The 12,897-nt window shown below is 42.3% G+C and overlaps 1 protein-coding gene across 2 annotated transcripts in view; it reads right to left on the reverse strand.

Annotated features, from left to right (window-relative positions):
* Positions 1-12,897, reverse strand: part of DOK7 (docking protein 7) — a 125,043-nt gene that overhangs the window by 97,326 nt on the left and 14,820 nt on the right. For both annotated transcript variants that reach the window (XM_069070682.1, XM_069070675.1), the window contains exons 3-4: positions 9,314-9,544; positions 6,348-6,548 (exon numbers count right to left, since the gene is read on the reverse strand). In XM_069070682.1, coding sequence (XP_068926783.1) covers positions 6,348-6,548; positions 9,314-9,544 — 432 coding nt within the window. The remainder of the gene's footprint in view (positions 1-6,347; positions 6,549-9,313; positions 9,545-12,897) is intronic.

Raw genomic sequence — 12,897 nt, forward strand, 5'->3', positions numbered from 1 at the left:
GCCATTTAGATAACCATCTTATGTAAGAACAGGTCACAAGACAGTCATTCCTAGTGGCAGATGATTCTAGGACTGGAAACGAACTTCTATCCAGGATACCTCGGCACTATCCTTTTCAAAAGGGCAGGGAGCTGGAGGACAACCCTACTGCAGAATGCTTTGCAAATGATTTATAAAAGTGTTTACATCCTAGTGCTGGTGTCCTGGGAACAGTAAATGCAGCTGGTTCAATAACATTCAGCATAATGGGGGTGGATTTATAGGCAAACACAGATTGAGAGGCACACAGTATCTGCTGAGCTTAGCACCGAATGTGAGAGATGATGTCAAAGCTAAGCAGAGTTAGAAAAGGGCTTCTCACTACCAGAACTCCTTCCAGCCCTCTGCCTTCCAAATAAGTATTAGAGAGAGGGACAGCATTCTTGCATCTGGGAAAAATAAAAAGGAGACCACCTATACCCAGTAATAATTTTCAATTCTGGTGTGCAAGCAAGGGCTAACAGGCAGGGAGGGCCACACATTAACCTTCAGTAAGTAAGGAATACACAGAGCCCTAAACGCGGTCCTCAACCACCCTGTCCCAGCCACACCCCACCTCCCAACACACAGACCCAGCCACAACATGATAAAAATAATTCATGGATATGTAGCCCTGAAGATCTTACGAACTGCTCTTTCCCAACAGCCTTGTGAAGGAGATCACTGATGACCAAGCATTCATTAATTAGCTGCTACATCCCAGGCATTGTGCTGAAAGGCACAGAGACAAAAAATGAAACAGTACTGCCTTCAAGAAGTTTACTTTCTCTCTGGGAAGAGAGCATGTAAGAGTATCGTGGGTGATATTTCCACCAACACCCAAACTGAACTCGTACCAGATTTTGTAGTGGTAATGTACATTGTCCCCTTTGTATTGGCAAGTAAGCGGGTACTTAGCACTTAGTAAATGATCAAGCCTCTGTGAAAGAAACAGAACATATGAACCCCCTGTGCCTGAAGTAATAGGAAGGGGTTGGCTGAAACAGGAAGTAGCTGACACTGTATATATAAGAACTTCTTGGAGCACCGTGGAGGCAGAAGCAGCTGCTGGGAGGAGGCTGAAGAGAAGTTCAGGAGCCCAGGAGGCCCTCCCCACCTAGGCTGGATAAGGTGATTTTGATTTTTTTGAAGGAGCTGCAGAAGACTGAGGAAGCATGACCAGATGCAGGGACTTTGATAGTTTGTGGCTTGGTTAAGCCTTCAATTCCCAGGAGTAGAAACTGTGAAGGATTTGAGATGGACTGGACCCTGTGGACTTCAGTGTGGAACAGGACCTACCCAGACAGCTGGACGAGGAACTGGGAGCTGTCTGTCATTGAACCCAGGTGACAGTCTGGTGAATCCAGGTAGAATCTGGGACCATGGAAAGGGATCCAGGGAATCTGAGAACTGGCCCCAAGTCAAGATTAAAAGACCTCACCATGGGTACTGAGTAATGATGAAATTGTAGTTTACCAGTGACCTAGGGGTGGAGGGTTTGTGTATTTTCTAATGATTGTACTTAGTGATTAATGATACTTAGTAATTGATTGCTGAATAAGTGACTGATTGAGATGACTTAGTGTGCCCCATGAGTAGAAGACTTTGACTACTGTACTTTGAGATGATTGTTCTTTGTTCAAAACTTTGCAGTCAGTATGGTAGAAACTATGTGGCCTTTTTTAATGAAAAGCTGTTGTGAATACTATATTGTGATTTTCTGTGGCAAGTTGTAATACTGTGAATGCTGTACCTTGATTTTCTGTGAATGTTTTGCTTTGATTTGCTATGGAATAAATAGAGTGTTCACTATACTGTGTAGTCAGAACCTTAAAAGCTGTTCACAGCAGCAATTCCTCTGGAAAGCTGCTCGTGGGTAGCGTTACTGATTTCAAAGATTATAGAAGCACTTTCGTCTCTGTGCCATGTCGGGGTAAGAGACCTGGGAGCAGAAGATATGGTTTACAGGTTGGCTTCTGTAACTAATTAGCTGTATGGCCTTATACATACGACTCCCCTTACTTTCCCAAACTCTGAAACTATGGCATAAAGGAAACAGTTCTGAGCTTGTCACCAGGAGATCTACATTCATAATCCATTTCTGTCTTTTACTGTGTGATCACTGCTACATCATGTCACTTCTCTCAGCCTCAGTTTCCCCCATCTGTGAAATGAGGTGCTTGGACTACATGATATCCAGAGACACTCTGTTTGGGCAGCTAGGTGGTGAAGAAGATAAAGTGTCAGGTCTGGAGTCAGAAAGACTCATCTTCCTAAATTCAAATCTGGTCTTAGACACTTACTAGTCATGTGACCCTGGGCAAGTCACTTAACACTGTTTGCCTCTGTTTCTTCATCTTTAAAATGAGCTGGAGAAGGAAATGGAAAACCCCTCCGGTATCCTTGCCAAGAAAACTCCAAATGGGGTCATGGAGAATCAGCTATGACTAAAAAGACTGAACAACAACAAATGATTCCTTGCTGCTAGGGTCCTCAATGCCTTGAACAAACATCTATCAAGTGCCTACTATATGCAAACCTCCCGGCTTCCCTCAAGTCCCAACTAAACCTCACTTTCTACAAGAAACTTTTCCTGGCTCCCCCTGAATGCTGGTGCCTTTCCTCTATCGTTATCTCCAATGGATTCTGTATACATCCTGTTTTACATAGTTGTTTGCAGGTGGTCTCCCCCATTCAATTTTGAATTCCTTGAGGACAGGGACTGCCATTCACGTCTTTGTATCCTCAGTGCCTAGAATAGTGCCTGATACGTGGTATACGCTTAATACAGGTTTGCTTATTCCATCCTCTCTGCTTTTGTTCATGCCAGGACCAATTATTCAAACTCTACCCATCATCCTTCTGAACCCAGCTCAACTCCTGCCTCCTTCACTAAACTTACTCTGACTTGCATCTCAGACTTGGAAAAAGAGCTCAGAATTTAAGTTGACCAAATTCACGCCTACATAGGAATCCCCTCTACATCATCTCACACCCCAGTGAAGATTTTCACTAAACTCACTCCTTCCCTCTCTCCTGAGACCTCCTCCTCTACTCTGTGAGAGTTCTGACTGTTAAAATGTCTTCCCCCTTACATCAGACCCAAACCTACCTCTCCACAATTTCTACCCTTTACTCCTAGTTCTGCCTTTGGGAGGCAATCAATAATAAGTCTTCCACATGACTGCCCTTCAAATATGTGAAGAAGAGTCTTTGTATCTCCCCTAAGAATGTCCTTCTCCAGTTTAAATATTTCCAGTTTCTTAAACTCATGTTTGTACTGCCTGGCCTCCAATCCTTTAGCCATTCTGGCCCCACTCTTCTGTATGGACTCCAATCTATCAGTGTCCTTCCTAAAATGTAGTATCCAAAATTAGGTTCTGACCTTCTAGGATCCTACAATGCTATGAATCCTGTCCTGTCAAATCTCTATGCCTTTGTTCACCCCATCCCAAATACCTAGAAGGAACTCTCCTCTGCAACCTCAAGCTTGGTCTATTGAAGTCATACTTTCCTTCAAAGCTCACCCACCTCACATGCCATCTCCTCCTTCAAGCCTCTCCTGACTTCCCTCTGTTCCCCCCTCTATCCCTGGGAGCAAGTGATCTCTCCCTTCTCACATTTCTCATAGCATTAACTCCCTCTCTCTCTTATCAGAATTACTTGGACATATATGTTTCTGAACATTAGATAAGATAGTAAGTTTCCTGAAGACAAGCTATGTGTTACATGTGTCTGTATCCTCAGCACATAGCATAAGATCTTGCATTTAAGACTTAGAGGGAGAAGGGTCCTCAGAGGCCATCTAGTTCAACCTCTTCATTTTAAAGATAAAATAAGAAAAGCCCAGGAAGTTTAAATGAGCTGCTTGAGGTCACAAGGCAATAAACTATCTGATTCCAGTCAGTTCTTGTTACATATATTGTTGCATTCTTGTATACTCTGATAGGCACTTAATACATGCTTATTGGAATTAAAATCTTGAAATGAAATTAACTTAATTGGAATGTTGGGCAATTATTTGAATTTTGTATTGCTATTTGACTTAGAAAGTGGAAAAGAATTTGGAGTTAGAGGACCTAGTTGGACAATTTCCAAGTATACTCAGGCCCCTTACAATTTTAAATTCCATTAACTGTAAACTCCTTGAGATTACAGGTCAGATCTTCCATTTTCTTCTATCTCTTTAAGTGGTCAACATCATACTAGCCATGAGGTAAGCCCTCAATAAGTGATAGGATGTTGCTGATGTGATTTGGAGGCAGAAATTGGTGTAACTATTTCTCTAGAGATCACACAGGCTACAAAGAAGATGGACAACATATATCTTTTTGCAAAGAAAGAAACAAATACACGGCTGTGCTCTAGTACCACATACCCCCACACTACACTTCACGGAACCACTGCAATGCAAAAATCATAGACCAGGAGTAAGATTAATCTTGGAAGGTAATCAAGTCTATCTCTCTCATTTTATAGATGAGAAAACTCAGTCAACTGGCCCAAGTTAGGATGCAGCAAAGCCAGGATTCCAATGTAGATCCTCTGATTCCAATTCTGGGTGCTTTCCCTACTACAAAATAACCTTCTTCCACAAAGGATAAGTTGTAATGGTGGATGAATGAACACAGCAAACCCAACCCCTTTTTGCCTCTGGTGGCCCATGCCTGCCAAGCTCAGGTTCAGATGAACCTCGTGCCATAGCAGCTGATGAACTCAAGGGAACCTATACTATCTAATGCTTCCAATGCCTATTTTTGTCAAAGCAGCCAAAGGCAAGAGTCAGAATGGCACCAGGGCACCAGAGACCTGCTGCAGAACACCTAGAGCAGCAGCAGACCATCAGCACCACCATGCTGACCCCTCAGTACCTGCTCTGGCTTCAAACTCATGCTACAGTAGCCTAGGAGCTTGCTGAAGGAATTGGAGGTGGGGCTCCCTGCACCTCCACCCCCAAGGGCTATTTTCAGTCTCACACCTCAGGAGCTAAACTTAGAAGTGAACATTGGATACACAGTCAGGAGCCTGGGGAACTTCTCTGGAGCTTCATATCCCTGGCATCTACCCATCTATGCCTCTTATTTCTATGGCCTGAGGAAACTCCCATCCCTTCATTTTATAGATGAGGAAACTGAGGCCCAGAAAGATTGACTCACATGTCTAAAGTTACACTAGCTAACACAGGATTCAAGCCCAGCTGAATTCTTAAATGGGCCCCCTCCTCCTCTCTTATCTGTTCATCCCCATTAGGTGTTGCATGAACCTCATTAAGAAGTTTGAGGAAGATGTCTGGAGAGAAGAGTTTATGCTCTGCTGGCACAGTGTTTTTTTTGAGAACACAAGGTCACCTCTATGCCACAGGGAAAAATCTGATTAGGAAATAATGTTCTTTGGACTAAAGGAAGGACAATGAATTACATTAATTTAGCAACTGAACCTTCTAAAACAAGAGATCAGATTTCAGCAGCATTCATGGGACAAGAATGATGACTTGTGAACAAAATAAGACAAAAACAAAAAGAGCTGTATTCAAGGTACACATGGTGTTCCCTTGTTTGAACCACTAAAAAAAAAATCTAAGAATGAATAGTCTCAAAATGCAACATAAATCGTACACACGTGCCCATACACAGAAGCTCAGGGTCAAGTCCTGGTTACTCAAAGGAGGGGCAAGAAGTAGAAAGAATCCCAGCAAGCAGAGTAAGTATTGTGTATATTTGACTGCACAACGTGTTTTTGCACTTGAGATGGGCGTCAGTTGGGTTGATTTTCTAGGGCTTCATTCCAGGGAGAAGAGTCAAAGTTTATTGTGAAGTTCCAACTCCCAAGATTCTAAAAATCCCTCCAGTTCTCCTGTTCCACTCCTAATACTTGCTCCTGGCTAGGAAATGATCAGCAATCTTTCTGAGGCATGCAAAGATGTTAGGCTTCTCTCTACCCCTCCAACCTTTCCTGCCAACATGAAGTATTCTGGTTTCTCTGTATAGAGAATAAGGAGAAGGAGGTAAGATGTAAACAATACATTGAGTGTGTCACATAAACAAAAGATTGAGTGTGCCAATAGCAAGTCAACAACATCCATGAAACAAATCTCTGAGTAGGTGTTGATTGCCCAATAAATCGAAAAGCAAGATTTGTTAGGGAAAAAAAAATCTTTCCTCCATCATTTCCCACGCTAAATAACCAAGAGCTGACTATATTCATGTCTCAGTACTGTGCTCTTGAAAATCTCAGTCCACCAAAAAAGTAACCAATATCAGCACATCAAGCAACCTATTCAGAAATTCTAAATGGACGAAAGGTCTATGCCATGATCACATCATACTTACAGTACCCACATCTGGTCCCGCCTTCAAAGATGAAGCCGTTTGGCACAGCCCCATAACGCCGCAAGTCGGAGAGCTTCCACTGACCCATGACTGCAGGAGGAATGTCTTTAGCCAGCACCAGAATATCATTGCAGAGGTGAAGAGTAGCCAGTCCACTTTCCAGCTTGGTACCTGGTGCCACAGCCACATGAAACCTGTGGACTATGGGGAAGAGATAAAGAGGAAGGAGGAGGGAAAAAGATCACAGGAAAATAATTAGATCACGCCTTCGCAGTTTGTTAAGACTATCAAATTTCACCTTTCTATAGATTTTGAAGTTTGCAAAGCACTTGCATTATAATAGCCCTGACAGACAAGTAGTGCAGGTATAATTATCACTTATTTTGTAAATTTGCCCAAGATCACATGGCTAGAACACAGCAAAGCCAAGACTAGAACCTGCATTTGCTGACCCTGAGGTCTGGTGTTCTTCCTGCCATGTTACTGATGAGGCACATAAAATCCTAGACTGGATTTACAAAGGCTGGTGGCCCTGGTGTTCTTCTGCGTACCTGAAACGCCACCTCCCTCTCTGTATATCCAAATTTTGCTCATCCATCATGGTTGACCTTACGTTCCAAGTCCTCTGTAACTAACCACTCAAACCCATATAAATTCCCCATTTCTCTCCACTAGCAAGACTTGGGCTAGGTTCCCTCCAACATCCTTGTCTGGACCTCAAGTAGGAGCTGAGGGAAAGGGGATAGGGTCTACACGGGCATCTCTGGTACAGGGGTGGGGAGACAAGGCGCACAGCTTACCTGCAGGTCATGTACCTGGGGACAACTGTGGTGAACCTCACAACCTTCTAATGACTCGGAGGAGCACAGGTAGGGGGCCTGATGTAACCACAGCCCATGCTTAAAGGAGGTATTTCACTGTTAAGTAATGAGAACTTCCTAACAGCCATTCACGGAACACTGATGCTTAATGCTTTGTATTTTCTAACCACTTGCTGACAAATAAAGAAATAGAAAACCTGGAGCTAAGAATGGCTTTTGGAAGCTGGCAGACAGAATGGAGCATCTCCTTGGTATCAAGAATTGTCCTTTTTAAAGCACAAGCCAAGGAGTTAGGAGAACTGGATTATAGTCCTCATCACTGCTTAGAGCATCTAGTGGGAAAAGCACTGATCTGGAATCTGGAAGACCCAAGTTCACATAACTAACTGGGCCAGTCACTCTTCACCTCTGTTTGCCTCCATGTCCTCATCTGTAAAATGAGGATAATAACAGTACCTGCTTTCCAAGGTTCTTGTGAAGGTAAACCGAGACAACATTTGATAAGCACTTAGCACAGTACCTGACACATAGTAAATGCTGCATAAATGCAAGCTAGCTGTTTCATCAAGGGCTCACACTGTCTGGCATCGGGCACATCAACTCCCCTCACTGACACTTGAGCTTTCCTCTATATAAAGGGATGGGATTGGACTACACACTCGCTAAGGTACCTTCCAGCTTTGCCACTGGATTTTACATGATAATTTACTAAAGAATGAATATGCTCTTCTCTTTCTCTGAATGCTATGACATTATTATTCAAACTACGAAATTTAACAATTGACTCTCTCCTGTCTTGTATTCTTCTATTTTCCATGGATATTAATAATTTGATACTCTGTGAAGGGAGGGAACATACCTATCACATACCTGTAAGTGTTTCCCGTAGTGACTAGTGCAATTGTACATGCCAATTTAAGGGATAGGAATACAAAGATTCCCAGAACCAAAATGCCTCAGGAGCCCACTGGAGGATTATTTTTAAATACGTCAGATTCTGGTTCCCAGATTTGGTCTTAGAAAACCATGGAGGGTGCATGTTCTTCAAGTACTCCCTCTTAATATTTGGTGCCAAGACTCTGGATGACTACCTTTTAGGAATGCTGTAGAAGGGACTGTTGCTTTAGGGAAGGGTTCTTTGGACTAGATGACCTGGGAGGTGCCTTCCAGCTCAGAGATTCTATAGGTCAACAGTCCCCCTATAGTCTTATTTACAGTGCTAAGATACTACAAGAACCCTTTAATTGTATTTTTTGTTTTGCTTTCTTGGAGGGCAATTGGGGTTAAGTGACTTGCCCAAAGTCACATGGCTAGTGTGTTAAGTGTCTGAGGCCAAATTTGAACTCAGGTCCTCCTGACTTCAGGGCCAGGGCTCTTCACTGCACCACCTAGCCGCCCCAAAACCTTTAATTGTAAAGAAGGTGAAGGTCAACCTTAGCTCAGATGAGGACAAACAATGCCCAATTCTAAATTGACACTGTCCAAATGAATTAATGAACTGCTGTGAGTTCCTTTAAAGATCCCTTTTTAAAGGACAGCTCATTGAAGGCAGTTTCTCTGGTGATTCTGTGGCAATCTGCTTTCCAGTTTGTCTACATACTAAGTTTCCTCCTGACTCCCTCCTCCTCTGCTAATGAGGGGAGAAAGATACAGTAGGGGAAATTGGAAGGAACTCTGGATTAGATGGCAAAAGGACAAAGTTCCAGTCTTGACACCCTCACTATGACATCTGATAAATCACTTCCAGACTCTGGGCCTTAATTTTTTTCTATAAAATGAGGAGAGTTAGACTCCTTCCTGATCTTCTATGTCCCATCTAGAACAAACATGAGCTTCAATTCAACACAGCATTTATTTCCTTATGACTAAATGACAACGCTCAGCATACTGAACTCAGTACCAGAGAAACAAAGACAAAAGAAGACCCAGTCCCTTCCTTATTACACTCTAATGTGAGAATGAGAGTTATTGATATGATAAGGCCCGGGGCAGTCCAGTATTAGGTAAAACATTAGAAAAAGGTAAGCGCTCTCCCTCTATGAGCAAGAGTGGACTTCGTGAAGGAAGGGGCACCTGCACTGTACCTTGGAGGAACAGAAAGGCCAATGGGCACATAAGGAACAAACGCAGAGACCACTGGTTTACCTTCCCCCAAAGAGTAGCGGATCCGGATATCCCAGGCATACATCGTGTCCTTGCTTTCAAAACCCAGCATCACAGCCTGGGACAGACAAATGATGGCTAGAGTGTGAGTCAAGCCCTCGTAGGGGAGACCAGGATCAAGGCCACAGATGTCCTCTAGAGTCACGCTGCTCCTCTCCTTGTAACCCTTGGCTCTTTCAGATTTGTCCTTGTATACCAACATCAACAGGCAGTCTAGAAATGACAATCAAAAATAATGGAAACAGGAAAAGGCTATTAGAGAATGAACTGTGAGATACAAACATGTAGCAAATATGTACTAAGAATCCATGATTCTTATGTCCTATGCTGAGAGGTACAGGACATACAAACTCAACTTAATAGCTGAGTAATGAACTCCATGTTCTCCCAACCTAACTTCGGGGAGATTACACTCCAGGAGTGGGAATAAGATAGCCCTAACGGAGAAGACCAAATCATGCTTTAGGGAGCTCACCATCAAAAAAGGGAGAGGACACAGCCAAGAATAACTACAATATGAGTCAGATGTGATAAGTACATAGTGTACATACAAACATAGCATGGTGGGGGTCCAAAGGACAGAAAGATCACTTCAAGCTGTGGTAGTTAATGGAAGACTTTGTGGACGAGGTGACATATGAAATGGACCTTGAAGGAGGGAAACTGTGGTCTAGAGAAAAGTGCACTGGCCTGAGAACTGAGAGACTTGGATTCCATTTGGAGCTCACCTCCAATTCCACGTGTGACCTGGACTGGAGCCATTTCTTTCTGGGCTTCAGTTTGCCCAAGTAGAGCATGAGAGGGTTAGACTATCTGACCCTCTCTCCCTATGCTAATGTCCTATGAGTCAATACAACCAGCTCACTCAAATAAAATAAAAAAGATTTTTTTAAAACAAAGTTGTTATGGAACATGTTACACGATTCAGCAAATAGCACATAATATAACCAATATTCATCATCATCTTCATCCCTGAGGACGCTGAATCACAAACCAAAATCCCAAATGAATTTTCCTAATTGCCAAAACCCTGGCTCAAAATCTAAATTTCAATTCTATTTCATAATCAAAGTTTACTTTTCAGAATAACAGCTAATGGTATCCCTCAAACTGGAACCACTGCATTTTTCTAAAATACCAATAAACTGTGACCAAAAAGAATGGCTCACAAATGTATTCAGCAGACACTTAACAAACTCTTCCTATACACTAGTAGAGTGGGGGATACAGAGATGCATAAGACATTGTCCCTGCCCTCAGAGAGCTAACAATTGGGGCAGCTAGGGGGTGCAGTAAATACAGTGCTGGCCCTGGAGTAAAAAAGACTCATCTTCCTAAATTCAAATCTGGCCTCAGACACTAGCTATGTGACCCTGGGCAAGTCACTTAACCCTGTTTGCCTCAATTTCCTCATCTACAAAATGAGCTGGAGAAGGAAATGGCAAACCACTCTGTTATTTTTGCCAAGAAAACCCCAAAAGGGATCATGAAGAGTCAGGTATGACTGAAAAAAACTGAACAATTATGTCCCAGACACTGTTAGCGACTATGCTAGAGACTATAGATACAAAGACAAAGATAAAAACCATGAAACAACACCTACTTGCCAAACCTCAGATTCTAATGGAGGGAAAGGGGCAAGTAAGAGACACAAGTACATAGTAAATTCAGAATAAATCGAAAGTGAATAAATGCAAAAGAAGTAAATACAAGGAAGTATGGACAAAAGGGCATAGCAGTTGACGGATCAGGCAAGGCTTCTGGTGATATCTGAGCAGAGTCTTAAAGTAAAAGGGGGATCTGATGAGGCTTAAATGAGGAGGGAGTACATTCCAGCCAAGGCTGGTGGCCAGTGCAAGGGCATAGACATGGATATCCTATGAGTAGAACAGAAAGAAACCCAATTTGGCTGGACTGCAGAGTGTGGTAGAGGGATTAACGTACAACAAAACTGAAAAAATAGGTTGGAGCCAGTTTGGAAAAGGTTTTAAAAACTAAATAGAGAAGTTTCTATGTCATATTATAGGCAATAGAGGGGTATTAGAGTCTAGTGAGTAAGGAAGTAACAAGGTGAGATCTGTACTTGAAAAGGATCACTTTGGCAGCTACGTGAATGATGGACTAGAGTACAGAATAGGAGGAGGCAGCAGACCAAGAATATAGACAGAAGGGGCAGCCTGTCCCCTAGAGAGTCTGGATCTGGGTTGGAGGGAAAGGTGGATGACACTAGCAGAGGTTACCACAGCAATGGGCAGTGCCTGGAGCAAAGCCTTATTCACCTGATACCCTGGCTCTGACTTCTGGCTCCAGGTTGAGGAGGGAGCACCACCATAGATTCACAGAATCTTATATTTAGAGCTGAAAGAGACTGTAGGAGAAGGAATTTGAGCTAGGCTTTGGAAAGATGGGGCAAGGCCAATAAGATCTGGGATAGAGAGTAGGGCTGCTGAAGAACTCCAGCCAGAGGGATACTTGAAGCAAGAAACTAAGGAGGCTGTGTGAGAAACAGCAAATCTGATTCACTATAGGACAGGCATAAGAGTAAGAGTGATGGGAGATAGGAATGTAAAAGTAGGTAGGGACCAAAATACAGAGGGCCTTGAATGCTCCTGATCACAGATATACATCCAAGTAATCTCTGACCCAAACATGAAATAAACCAGTTATTTCATTCCATTTAAGTCCCTGTTTTCCTTTTATAAAAAGTAGGTTTGGATATATATGGAACTAACACAAATATGTAACACCAAGAGTCCTTTGCCAATGGATAAAGATCAAAGGTTATGAACAAACAGCTCTCAAAAGAACAGTAAACCATTAAGGACTAAGTGAAAGAATGTCTCAAAATACTAAATAAGAGAAATGAAAATCAAAACAATTCTAAGGTTTCACCTTACTGAGATAAGCAAATTGACAAAGAAAATAAAATATGAGAAGAGTAGATGCTGGAGAGGCCATGGAAAGACAGGCACACCAATGGCACTCTGTCAGTGGATATGTGAATTCATCCAATCATTCTAGAAATTAACTCAGAAGAAGGCCAAGAAAGTAACTAAAATGTCCACAGCCTTTGATCCAGAGATCCCACTGAAGAGTTGAAAGAGTAAATGCTAGGTGCTAAAATAGTCATAGCAGCATCTTTTTTTAAGTAGCAAAAAAAAATGGAAGCATAGAAGTCTGTTGATTAGAGCCTGGATAAATAAACTGTGGTCTGTGAATGTAATGGAATAATATGGTGCAGTTAAAAGAAGAGTAAGAAGAATTTGAAGACTACAGAGTAATATAGTAGGAATTATATGAACGATGCAAAGTGAAACAAGCAGATGTAGAAAATAACATATATAATAATTAGAGCTATGTTCATGGAAAGAAATAAAAATAAAACCCCCACAACCCTAGGGACCAAAATTTACCAAAGAAAACATATTTCCCACTCCTTCTTTGCAGAACACTGCATAGAATCCCAGACTTGGTTGATGCACCAGTTAGTAAAAACTTTTTTTTTGTTTCTATCTCTCTCTCTCTCTCTTTCTTTCTTTTTCTCTCTCTCTCTCACTCTCTCTCTT

Source organism: Petaurus breviceps, unplaced genomic scaffold (genome assembly GCF_028583685.1).
Source record: "Petaurus breviceps papuanus isolate PSGF00001 unplaced genomic scaffold, PetGlider_PUasm1.0 140, whole genome shotgun sequence".
In the NCBI taxonomy this organism is placed as follows: domain Eukaryota; kingdom Metazoa; phylum Chordata; class Mammalia; order Diprotodontia; family Petauridae; genus Petaurus; species Petaurus breviceps.